Here is a 12,985-nt window from a genome sequence, read left to right as displayed (position 1 = left end):
GTATTCCGGACAGCAGACTACAGACACCAGGCCTCAAATTCCGCACCGATCACGGACTTTGGCGTATTCAATATTTCAATACTTTCCATCTATTTCACAAAACTATATTCGCACGAAAAAAAATCGCGCCCTGTCATGTTGGGCCTCATTAATTTCCAGAGCAATGATTTTCTGACCATCGCTCCGCTCCACTTCCGCAGAGCAAAAATCGCAGGACAACTAAACTACCCCCTGCGATTCGCCCTTCTGCATAACATTAGATGGGACATGTAGATGGCATTATTTATTGCATAATAATGAAGTGAGAAACGTTACAAATCAAAACACTCGACAGCATAGATATAAACTTTCGTCCGTTTCCATTCACTACATTTTTTTTTATCATTATAATATATTTTTGGGGCAGAATCGCTGGCATTTTTTCCGTGCATTTGTCAGCCGCAACGGAATTGAAACGTTTGCGCTTTTATTGCCAAGGACGTGTGTCGTCAGTGGGCTGAAATGGCGACTACATCGTTTTCGGGGGGTGGACAGTCATGACATCTAGGACGATTCGGACTGGTGGGAAAAAAATGAAATGTATATGACCATGCCGAGCAGGAAGTAATATACAACAAATGCGAAATGATATCTTCCCATTGATCTATAGATTGGGGCAAAACAGGGTGGCATTTGCAGCCTTTTATTAATAGTGTTTGGTAGGATTAGAGAAAATGGTTTCGCCAAACAACTAAAACCAGTATAGGTAGAGAAAATTATACATAAGGCAAAATATATCTATATTTATTAAAAACAATTCATAGGTAAAGTTTTAAGTTAAGTTTAACTTGAACTAATGGTTAGAAAGAAAATACGAAAATAGTATTACCAAGAGCTCTATCAATAAATGGAGAAAATCGAATACTATATAATATTAAGAAAGAAAATAATACATTTTTATAAAAAATGGTTTTAATATTTCCTGAAGCCCCAAATCCCAACCTTAAACTTTTTACCTCCCGAAACCCTTTCCAAATTATCAAAATCCTTATGAAAGGATTGTCCTTTTGGTTAACTGCCGATAATGGCGACATATGTTTCTGTCACATTGTTTGGCGTTTCTCCCGCTGTCTGCAACAATTTGAACCTGTTGGGGTGTCCTGCTAGCATTTAGGCAAATTTTCGCACTCCTTTCGATCTGCGACCTCCCCGGGAAAACAATTTACATAATTTTCAGCGATTTTCCGCAGCTCTTTCCTGATTTCCCAGTCTTTTGGCCGTGTTGATGATTTTCAACGGGCAAGGGGGGCAACATGAATGACGTTTGATGCGGTGGGCAACGTTTTGTTTAAATCTCGACTGTCGATTGTGACTATCATGAAAGTGGGCGTATCCTTTAGCCACGTGACCGCACGCGTTGTGTTGAATTTAACACGGGACGGAGTCCTTCCGATCCGCAGACTTGGGTGCAATGCAAATGGGGTGCGATACACCCGCAAAGCCAAAGGCAGCCAGTCAGCCAGCCAAATATTTTTTAAACTTTTTTCCTTGGCAAAGGACAACGACGGAGGACGCGTGCAGCCAATAAGTCCTTCATCACTTCCGCTTCAGTTCAGTTCCGTGATTTTGCACAAATAATGTTTTGATTGCGTGGCAGCGTGACGTGTAATTATTATCGCCGCACACAATCGCCATCACCATCGCCAACAACAAAGGCTAAGCCCTCGATTCCGGGGGCTTTTTGGTAGGAGAAGGATGCCCAAGTGTGGCAAAGCAATTAAAATGATTTGCCAGATGAAAACCAGCAAAACCCGAAGATCCTACGAACTGGTAGTACATCAATAAGGGCGGGAATTCAGGCTGTTTCCAAATAAGTCTAATGATATTTAGTAAAGCACTTAGTGGTAATGAAAATGACCAATGAAATGACCAAATAACCAATCAAAAATTTATATATGTTGAATATTGAAAGTTTGACATCTTAAAGTTAACTAGAAACAATTTACCAATGGCCCCAAAACAGTAACAATAAACTTTATAAAATAAGATACAATTATTTAGTGAGCTTAAAATTAATAAAGATTTTATTAAGGCCTGAAATATCATCTATTTTACACCCAAAAGCTCATAAATGTCTTTAATTACAAAGAATGCCCAAAGTGACAAAAAAAATCTGAAACAACTTCTTTAAGGACACTCACTTGACTGCCGCAAATCACAAATTAAAAATGGCTGAGAAGAAATTATGCAAATTTCGCTGGCGCCCAATCCTTTACAGGACAGCGAGAAAATTTTATTAAAAACAGCAGCAGCGCAAGAAATCTTTTGATAAAAATTAAAAACTTTGCGCTGAAGGACAATTGACAAGGATGAAAAAAAAAAAAATAGAATGAGAAAAGAAGCGAAACGAAAATAAAATAAAACATCAAAAAATTGTGAAATGATGGAACAAGGAATTAAAACAAGCAATCATAAAATATTATGACATCGTGGAAATTGGGGTAGAAGTCGGTGAAATATTTAAATTTCGCCAAGCTGCTTTTATATAATTTTAATGTCCTTTTTTTTTCCAGAGCCTCTTAAGGTCCAGCCAAGTGGAGTGCGACTTTGCCGGCTGCTTTGCATAATTATATTCATTGAAAACTTATTTTCTTCAAGTTTTCCGCAGCAGGAAAATATTAAAATAAAAAAGAAAAATGTGAAAAAGAGGAAAAATCCAAGAGCTGAATTGAGTTACATCACAAGAAGATGGCGAGAAAAGAAACAGTTTTTGACATTTAATTGCTGAAGAACTGCAGCATTGGAGATGGGTGCCTGAATAATGGAGGTGGAGCAGCAGAGAAACACTGAGAATCGGAGAAGAGCTGCCCAAATGTCCACCTCGCCACTTGGAGAAACTCGTTTCAATGGCCAGCATCCTGAAGATGCTGGAACTTGTGCTGCTGCAGAATAAGAGGAGCTGAGCTCGAAAGCTGAGGAGCTCGTCCCAGAGAGAAGAAAAAATGTAACATGATTTAATGACATGAATTATTTATGAGTTTCCTGTCAATCAAAAACCACGTCAAAGCATTTTGATGGCGATGTCAACGCGCCAGTGAGCAAAACACACGATGCTGCCTTGCCAAAAGCATAAAAAATAAAGTACAAAAGTAAAGAAAATAAAAAAAGAGCCAAGGTTGCCTCATATATTATATAGTTGGGTAAAAGTTGCACTTTAAGGTCTCAAATAAGACCTTACTTTCTAAGAAAGTGACGCAGAGAAGAACTAACTAAACACAGAAAACATATACTAATAGTACTAATAAATTAACCATCATAAATTTCAAAATAGCACTACCAGCCACACGTAAATAAATTTATAAACTTTTTTTGCTTCAAAACCCCAGAAGATATTTTTTCTGTCTTATCTCAATATTGCTTATTCCTTAATAAAAATTGTTGAACATCCCCATTTGCCAGGCAATCAATATTTTTCTAAATGCCAACAAATAGCTGCACAAATGATATGCTAATTTCTAAGCTTTTTAATCAAGCCAAAAACCCGCACTGAATTTGCATACTGTTTACTTTTTTCCCTATTGTTTTGGCAGGCCAAAAAGTGTGTGAGCTGCGTTGCCATTGTTGCCCTTCGAATGAAATCAATCATGTAATTTATGTTTGCATAATATGCCCACTGAAACAGACAATTCCCGCTCGCCTGCCGCCCAAATGGACTGCCAAGAAATAAATATTTAACAATAATTGATTTAAAAGTCGCATGCAAATGTTCCAGGACGAAGGATGAAGTCTTTCTCATCTTAAGCCGCTTGGCACGTGGGTAAAACAGCGGCTGCTTTCGCAATGGGGTGTACCTTCGTTTTATTCTTTCCACTTTTTAACCATTTCTCCGGCCTGCTGAGCAAACATCCTGCTTCAAGGATATTCGGACTGCGCCTTTTAAGCGTGAAATTATAGAGAATATCCTTTAAAAAGCTTTTGATTTCGCTGCCTGCGTGGGTTCTTTCGTCCTCCCCGTCCAAGGCGTATATGCAAATGTCCTTCATCTGCTTAGCGCAAAAAGTTGTTTTCTTCGTTTTCCATGGCGACCCAAGTGGCTTCAGTTTTCCCTGTTCCTGCTCCCCATTTTTGTCCAACGACCAAGTCGCATTTGCATGTCTTTGTCTGGAGTTGACCTCGTCGTCATGTTGAAGTCGCCGCTGCGTCAGGTGTTGCCTACAGGATACTAATGTCCTGCTGTTAACGCTCTTAATGGCACGAACAAGCTGCCTGCATAATGGAGTTTACGTTTTCCCCTCCATCCAAAGATCCTCCCAGTTTTTCCTCACAGCCCACAACTGTCTTCATCTGTCAGCTGCATTCATTCACCTGCTCCACCTAATGTTAATGACATCTCCTGGGCGAATGCATCAGGTTTTTTGAGTGAGTGTATCGGGAACCTTGGAAAAACTAGCTCAGCATCTGGTCAAAGTCAAAGGATTCGAGAAGGAAGCCGAACTAGAAATGGAAGAGCTAGGCCTATGGGAAAGATACCACTGGCATAACGACCATGAAATACACTTTCTATGATACTACTTAACATTTGTATGGATCTTTATTGGTATATTGAAACAGAGATTTAAATTGTATAAAGCGCACTAGGTATTTAGGATATTAGTTGCTGGACTGTATCATCAATATCATTATCAATATTTCATTAATTTACTTTAATTTTTAAAAATTTTAATATAATAGGAAAACCTCAGACTGTTTACTTGGTAGAGTAGACACCGCTCACCTCTGCCCCACTGGAAACGAGCATATCCACTCCTCCAACTCCAACTGCAACTCCAACTCCATCTCCGTACCCTTGTACCCATTTGGGTAACCGGGTAGACAACTGAAATTAGCATTACTTCCGAGTGATCGCAATCTTCGCATACTAATTGCTCGGCCCGGCGACTCCAGAGTCTTGGTTCTTGAGCTCTGAGTCTTGGGTCCATTCATTCATGGAGGCAATCATTGAAGGAAGGCCTTTGCGCCAAACTTGGCAATGCCTGAATGATTCCGATTCCGATTCTGATTCTGATGATGACGCTGCTGTGCTGTGATTTTTTCCAGCCTGTCTAGACATTGCATATAAGGCAGCGGCGACTGGAGACTGGACTGTGGAGCTCAAGACTTGGGACGCAATGCGATGCGATGCGATGCGTTGTGGTGAGCCTTGTTGTCTCCAGCGTTTGGATTCTCGGGAAAACGGGAACCCTTGGCTTTCCTGCGAAACGGGCACAAAACACCAATCATCCAAACATCATTGTCAACACGCCAGCGTCGTCGTCTCAGTGTCGTCGCTCCATAAACGGCAGTTTATACGCAGCCATTTAAGGATCGCAGCTCCGCGGACTGTCATAACTCCTGGTTGCCGTACCGTACCGGGCATCTCCATCCATTCGAGCGCTATGGCAGCACTATGCGATCATCTCGGAACCAACGTGAATCCAATGCGATTCCAATGCGATACGAAAGCGATTCCGCAGCGATTCCGTAGCGATTCCATCCCATCATCACATTGCCGAACGTCCAAAAAAGGCGCAGACGCCGCAGCTTCATGACGCGCGTTGGGAATATCCAAGCACCATCCAAGTCGTCATACTTTCCCTGCTCCCAAACATCCAATGATCCAAAGATCCAGTCCAAAGACCATATATACAATATGTTTCCTTTCGTTTCCGAAAGCTTCAGCTCACCAGCTCCAGCTCCAACTCCAGCTTACCAGCTGGTTCTCAAGCGCTCAAAGTGTCAAGCGTCAATTGCCGTTGAAGTTTATTGCCTTGGCAGCAATTAAAGGCATTTTTCTTTTTCTTCCTTTTTTTTTTGTTTTTGGTTTGGGTGGTTCAGCTGCATGTGACCAAAATCAATCCAATTTGATTTGATTTCTTGATTGGCTGTCGGGGGAATTGAAATGCATAATTGAATTATCAAATTAGAGTTGGTGTTTGGATAAATAATTGTTATTCAGCGGGGAGTTGGTGCTTTCAATGACTCACTGGGTGTTTCTGGGTTGCATTTAATTGCATATAAATGCAACTGAGTTTATTAAACGATAATTTGAGAAATAGTTACATATTTTTAGCTTGTCAAAGTAATTGGAACGGAAGTTGTTTTGTTTCTAAGCTTTTTGGTAGTTATTACTATTTTAACTTTCCTGAATAATAGTAAAGATTGCAGTGGTAAGCAGCTAAAGTCTAGCATCTTCTATGTCAGTAAATCTTATGCGTGCAATTCAATTGTACAAATTAGAAGTGTTCACTTTAAGTTCCCAACTGCTGGCTTACTGCAATTTGGCTAAGTAAGTTTTTATTGCTACCGGTTCCTGCCATTTCCCCTCAACTCTGCAGCATTCTTTTCATATAACTCAAAGAGAAAAATTCATCACCGCAATATGCGCAACACACACCTAGAACAAAAAAAATTGAAGAAAACTCTGGGAAAAAGAAGTGGCTGGTGGCAGTGGCAGGAAAATTGTCATAAAGGTGCAACTGACAACAGCAGAAGAGGCGATGGCGAGGTTAGTAAATTTCAATTTATATGCAGAGAGAACAGTGAGTGAAAAGGCAGCAGCAGCAGGACACAGGACATGGGGCACTACAGGATGAGGATGAGGACGAGGACATAGGACACAGGACACACACAGGACGCAGAGTCAAGGAGCCAGCGCGCAAAAAGTGTCAACGTAATATTTTCTCGAATTTTCCAAGATTTTTTGTGCCATTTTATTTCCCTTTTTGCCTGCTGTCATTTTCTTTTTATTTTTGGACGCCAGCAACGCAAGTGGAAAACGCAATTTCATTAGACAAATTGAAAAAAATAAGTGCAAGCGTACACAACAACAGGCACCAAGGACCACGAGAGAGGCGCCTCTTTATCCTTTATACATATATATGTATGTACATGCAGTATATATTGTTCTATGTACATCCTATGTACCAAGAAGACTGACGCCATATTGCGGACCATCTAAAGATTTTCGCTTGTCGTTTGCCATTCGTTGCGATTGTTTTTCACACGCACATACGTGTAGGAGCGGAATGGAATATGTATGTATATAAGGATGTGAATGGGCATCCAACGGTGGAGCAGCCTCGTCCTTTTCAACAGGATGCTGCGCGCGCGTTGAAAAGAGGCGGAGACTCTCTGTCCAAGCGAAAAAAAAAAAATAGACTACAATACTTTGCGAGGAGCACAGCGGAAAAAAAGCAAAAAGAAAACAGTGAATGCAGCCGGGACTCCTTCTTATCAACGGACTCGGTTCGGCAGCACTCGCTTTCCCCACTTTCCCGACTTTTCTGCCTTTTTCCCCCAAAAAACGATGCGACGTCGCTGATTGGAAGCTTCGGCAAACAGCTCGTTTTTGGGGCGGAGCATAAACTTTCATCGCAGTGGCGTCGCCAAATGGGGGAGCATTTCGTTTCAAAGGGGATTTTCCTGAAAATTCAGAGTCATTTGAAAGTATTTATAATTTAGATATTAATAACTTCTTTAATTGTATATGCTTTATTATTACAAGCATATAAGTTCTTTTATCTTTATATGCCTTATTATTACAAGCAATATTACAGATTTGTCTAAAAATTCATTTGTTGTTTATGGTTTTTGATCCATTTTCTTTATAATTTTATATAAACTACAATATATCGATTTCGCGTGCAGCGGCTATCATGCCCACGAATCCTTCGGTCACCTCGCGTGCCACTGGAAGAATATCCTCCGGTGGCAGGACGAAGCCCAATTCGCCCTTATCGCGCAGCTCTATGGTATAGGGTATCTTGATGTTCTTCACCGCATAGGCCCATTCCTTGCCCGAACCAGAAACTTCATCTGAAAAAGTACCCAATTTTATAACAAATAATTATAAAGATAAAAATGTTAGGCTTACATAGTGTGGTAGCACTGGATCCATAGGTGAATACCGTGCCATATCTTCTATAAAGAGCATCCGAGAAGCCTTTGGCCACGTGCATCATTTGGGGATAGTGTTCGGGGAACTCCAGAGCCGTGTGTCCCCACGGCGAAAGGACATATTGTCCATAGGAATGCAATGAGATGTAGATCTTTATGGCGCCATCAGGTATGGAGTTGTTTATATAGGCTGTTAGTTGGCTGATTTCGGGATCTGATTCTGCCGAAGGACCACCATACAGTTGTGAACAGGGATCCGAGTCAGCTCCAGTCACTGAAATTAATAAGTGAAAATAATAATAACAAGAGAGAACGCTATAGTCGAGTTCCCCGACTATCTGATACCCGTTACTCAGCTAGTGTAAGTGCGAAGGACAGTTTTTGGCGGTTTGTGGGCGTTAGAGTGGGCGTGGCCAAAAGTTTTTTAGCAAATAGATAGAAATTTACAAGACTAATACAAATATGAAAAAATATCGAAACATTTTTCAAAAGTGTGGGCGTGGCAGCTTTGGGCGGTTTGTGGGCGTTAGAGTGGGCGTGGCAAAAAGTTTTTTTGCAAATCGATAGAAATTTACAAGACCAATACAAAAATGAAAAAATATTAAAACATTTTTCAAAAATGTGGGCGTGGCAGTTTTGGGCGGTTTGTGGGCGTTAGAGTGGGCGTGGCAACCTGAATCGACAAACTTGCGCTGCGTCTATGTCCCTGGAGTCTGTATACTTAATCTCAACTTTCTAGCTTTTGTAGTTCCTGAGATCTCGACGTTCATACGGACAGACGGACAGACGGACAGACAGACGGACGGACAGACGGACATGGCCAGATCGACTCGGCTACTGATCCTGATCAAGAATATATATACTTTATATGGTCGGAAACGCTTCCTTCTGCCTGTTACATACTTTTCAACGAATCTAGTATACCCTTTTACTCTACGAGTAACGGGTATAAAAATAATAATAAATGAAGTTTACTAGTTGCTACATTCTAGATATCAAGTACAATAAATACCAGTATATCATAATCAACTTACACATCCAGAGGTAATCAAAGTTGCGATTGAGATCAGTTCCAATGCACGTTCCCGTGGGATCCGAATTCAGACGGGACTTTCGCCAAAGACGTTCCTGCAAAGTCATGGCAATAAAGATAATCGGTTATAGGCTATAGACTAATTGACTACTAGTTAGTATTGGCCGATAAGATAGTCGGCGCTATAACGATATCGGCAAGTATTTGATCTGATATCTAATCGCAATGTCGCGCTTGCCCTTTCATTACCATTCATAACGTATCGTAAATATTAAGACAATCAATAAGTACTTACCACTTCATGCGAATAGACAAAGCCATCTGTATTGAGAACGGGAATGATGTACCAGTCTACATTCTGCGCTATATCCCTGACTGCAGGGTTACGGGGCACCAGCAATTCATCGATGAAATAGGTGATCGTCGCCGACGTAATCCACTCGCGGGCATGAATATTGGACTCTATGAATACTGTGGGATTTCCCTCTTTGTATGAGATTTTAACACCTCGAATCGGTCTGCCCTCGTGTGAGTTGCCAATGGTAAAGGGTGTGACTATATCCGGATAGCGATCCTCGATCACATCCAACCAGGCGTAGATTTCGTCCAGAGTGTGAAACTGTGTCCACTCCATGGAAGTAATGCGCTGTTTGGGTCTCTGCGCATCGATGTGCATCTGAACATTATCGATCTTCAGTCTATACGTGAAATTATGTGTGGTCAAAAGGCTTTCAAATGCCTCCTGGTATTGAGGAGGCAGCATTACATCAGAGGATTCGCCCAGGTGACGAGCCTCGCGCCAACTGCTGAGCTGTAGCAAATGCCATTAAATTATAAGGTTATATTAGGTGTCATAAATTCAACCTACTTACCTGCAAGGACTTCTCCTGAGAGTTAAGCAGCTTAAACTGCGCCAGATCATCGATCCTCACATTGTAAACCTTGTAGTTATCATATCGCACCTGCTCAACGCACCGAGCCAAGTTAAACATACCGCTCATTGGAAAAGTCAGCGTGGAACTGTCGAGACCCGTAGAATTCCAACCTGATTAGGCGAAACTTATCGCCGCGACTGCCCATTGAGTCCATTGACGGTTGCTATTTTTTTATCAGCCATAAAAAAAAACTATTTTAGGCAGGGCGAAGCCTTCTGGTTCAAGCAGTTCGAGTTTCGAGTTGTCTGGGCTGGCGAGCAGCACTTGGTACTTAGGCTGTCTCTCAACTTTACACATAAATTTTGTGCAACGGCAGCCCATTTCATTGTAGGTCATTGCATAATGAAGTTACCGCCCCGAGGCACATAAATTTCCCTGGGAGCTCGAGGAGATTTCAGACCGCTTTCTGTTCGCTGTCTTCTGTCTTCTGTTTGACTTGCGGTGCTTAGTGCGAACATTTTGTTTAGGCCCGTTACTGTTGAGGTTTTCGCAACCAGTTTCAGTTACGTTTTTTTCTTTTTTTTTTTTTATGTCCTGTGGCGAGTGCTTAAAGGACTTCGTCCTGGGCTTTGGTCATATTTTGCGCGGGTATTAGAGGAACACGACGTGGTCGTTGTCACCGCATGAGGTGCGTCAACCGTGTGTCCTGTGCCCGAAAAGCGGCCAAGGTGTGGGGATTCCTTAAGTGGCCTGGACATGAAAGGCGCATCAAAGTGGATTTGCAGCGGGGAAAATGCCGAACGAAGAACTACAGGGGTGGCAGCAAAATATTTCGCAAAAATGTTAATAGCTCTGTGAAATATCGGTGGAAAATGCTAAACGTTCAGTGGCATTCAATCTGGCTAACTTTCGGGCAGTTCCAACTGAGAAGGGTGAAGAATTTACAGCCTTTACAATAAATCAGGGATTTAACAGCCACTTACATGCCTCAAAAGTCAGCCATAAAGTGTGTAAAGTGTTTGGTACTATAATTCCTTATGCTTCAATCAAGATGCGGACTTGATGCCGTTGAGTTTATATTGCAGTTCATCTTTATACATCTAACAATAAATAAACTTTTTGCTTAATTCCACTATAAGCCAAAGATAAATGTTAGATACCTTAACATTACTGACTCAAAACTCGATACATTTTGTTTAAATTCTGTAATTTAAATTAAATTAGTTTGCATGGTTTTTACGTCATATTTGACCGAGAATCATAATAAAACTTATAAAATCTGTGAATATATTTTAAAAGAAATGGGAACTTTGACAACATACTTTGCGCTGATGATCGCCGCCTGGGGAATGCAACTACGGCCTCGACTTTATCTTCCACTGGGTGAATTGGTTCTGAGTCTCAAGATAGCCAACCTGACAACGGCTTTTATAGAGGCCAACCTGTATACCCAATTAACGATGCTGATTCTAGTGCTGCCCTCAAAGTTGTTTACATCCCAGAGGCATAGGAACTACAAATGGATCTTCGTGATGCCCTACATTATGCAATATATGCGTTGCTTTTGGCACACTACACAAAATGTAAAGGAGCTTATGACTTCACCACTGATGTTTCTACTGGAGGATTATGCGTTAGCACACCTAAAAATGAGCCTACTTTTTGGACTCCAGTTGCTGGCATTGATAGAAATCGTTTTTATTTTATTTTATAGCCTGAATAAAGAAACCCAGCAGATTGCGAACTGAAGAAAAGGAGATCTAAGAAACAGTAGCTGTAAGATGAAATTAAAGCACCTTCCGCTTCGCCAACTCCTTTCAACAATTAGTAGCGGATTATTTGATTAGCTCGCTAATTGCCTTGTCCTCGACACCGCACCAAATAAATTCGGTGAACCACTTATTTCTTATCAGCGGCAATAAAGGCGAGCCAAGCGGGATTAAAGCCAACTCGTTGGCGCGCAGGATTACAAGTCCTGCGGCGAAAACTTGAGCCGAAACTTTCAACACCTCGTGGCGGCGGTGGAAATTGCGGAAAACTTCTTAACTTTTTAACCAACGGCGAACACAACACTTGTCGTGGCGCGTGCGATAAGCCAGCGCCGCTTTTTTAATTGCGCAAAGTCCTTGGGACTTCAACCAGCCCAAAGGACTCTTGGTTAAAGTCGCCTTTAAAGTGTCATAAATATCGTGGCGTTAACATTTCCTGCAGCACTTTTAATTGTGTTTCGTTTGCTGGAGAGAAAGAAAAAATAAACCGATCATAACATAAATCTCATTGCTGGGGGTTAACATGTCGTATGCTTAATATTTTTTTCACTCAACTCGCGAAAAAATGTCAATGCCGGAAAGCGTTTAGCATTTGGCTTTTTTCTTTGTGCTCTGTGGATTTAATTAGCCTCAAAATGTCCCCGGAAAATGGCAACCTGGCATGCCACATGGCAAGTGTCCTCGCTTTCCTGCCACAACGGAGGGTCGGCCAGGATAAGTCAAGGAAGTGGCCACGGCCAAGGAAGGAAGTTGCATGTTCGGCCTCAAGTTCAATTTGCTGCTTTTAGCCACATTTTTGGACAGCTGGTGTGCTGTTGGCTTGTGGGCAAAGCCGGTTGAGGAAAACATTTAGATGAGAGATGGGAACCTGATTCATAATTTCATTTTTTGTTCTTCGAGAAAAAGTTTTTGCTGGAGGCTTTTCCCAGCGATCTGTAATGCGAAAAAAATAGTGAAAATATTTAAATATTTGAAAAATTAACTTTATCCCCATTTCTTGTAAAGTGATTAAGTTAAAATTAGGCCTTACTAATGCTGAGAGCTAACCAACCGAACTCATACTTATGCTTATATTTAAGTAAAATAAAGAAGCCCATTCTCACCCAAATCCACGCTGCATGTTCCCCGGCCATTAATGCAACATCTTTGGATACGAACTGCAGATCGTTATCATGGCAATTATAGCTTTCTGCCTTGGGCAGGCCGCTCTATTGTTAATTTGACTCGATTTCCAGGTGGAAAATACCAGGAACAATTGCGGTTAAGGCTAAGTGGTTCCATGCGTTGACACGCCCAGCTGGAGCAACTGCAGCAATTATCTGGCAATAATTAACGCTGATGCATAGCAATCTAATTGCCGAACGCGCACGCTTGTGTGATCATCTCCTTTTCCG

General features: G+C 41.4%; 2 protein-coding genes and 1 long non-coding RNA gene across 3 annotated transcripts; 2 read left to right on the top strand and 1 right to left on the bottom strand.

Annotated features, from left to right (window-relative positions):
* Positions 1 to 6,405: 6,405 nt before the first annotated feature.
* On the top strand, positions 6,406 to 6,845 carry LOC120321502. The gene is made up of 2 exons (XR_005561139.2): positions 6,406 to 6,688; positions 6,779 to 6,845. It is a non-coding gene; the product is annotated as an uncharacterized LOC120321502 (long non-coding RNA).
* A 629-nt stretch (positions 6,846 to 7,474) lies between these two features.
* On the bottom strand, positions 7,475 to 9,971 carry LOC6533239 (zinc carboxypeptidase). The gene is made up of 5 exons (XM_002093929.3): positions 9,820 to 9,971; positions 9,243 to 9,758; positions 8,949 to 9,042; positions 7,892 to 8,188; positions 7,475 to 7,833 (listed from the first exon to the last, which is right to left on the bottom strand). Exons 1-5 carry the CDS (start codon positions 9,946 to 9,948, stop codon positions 7,640 to 7,642), a joined length of 1,230 nt encoding a protein of 409 aa, XP_002093965.1. The 5' UTR covers positions 9,949 to 9,971; the 3' UTR covers positions 7,475 to 7,639.
* A 1,065-nt stretch (positions 9,972 to 11,036) lies between these two features.
* Positions 11,037 to 11,571, top strand: LOC120321501. The gene has a single exon (XM_039374105.2). The coding sequence runs from the start codon at positions 11,052 to 11,054 to the stop codon at positions 11,568 to 11,570; it is 519 nt and encodes a 172-aa protein (XP_039230039.1). The 5' UTR covers positions 11,037 to 11,051; the 3' UTR covers position 11,571.
* The last annotated feature ends 1,414 nt before the right edge of the window (positions 11,572 to 12,985 follow it).

Source organism: Drosophila yakuba, chromosome 3L (genome assembly GCF_016746365.2).
Source record: "Drosophila yakuba strain Tai18E2 chromosome 3L, Prin_Dyak_Tai18E2_2.1, whole genome shotgun sequence".
Classification (NCBI taxonomy): Eukaryota; Metazoa; Arthropoda; class Insecta; order Diptera; family Drosophilidae; genus Drosophila; species Drosophila yakuba.
The sequence above is the reverse complement of the archived record's forward strand: the minus strand, read 5'-3'. Positions and strand labels throughout refer to the sequence as shown.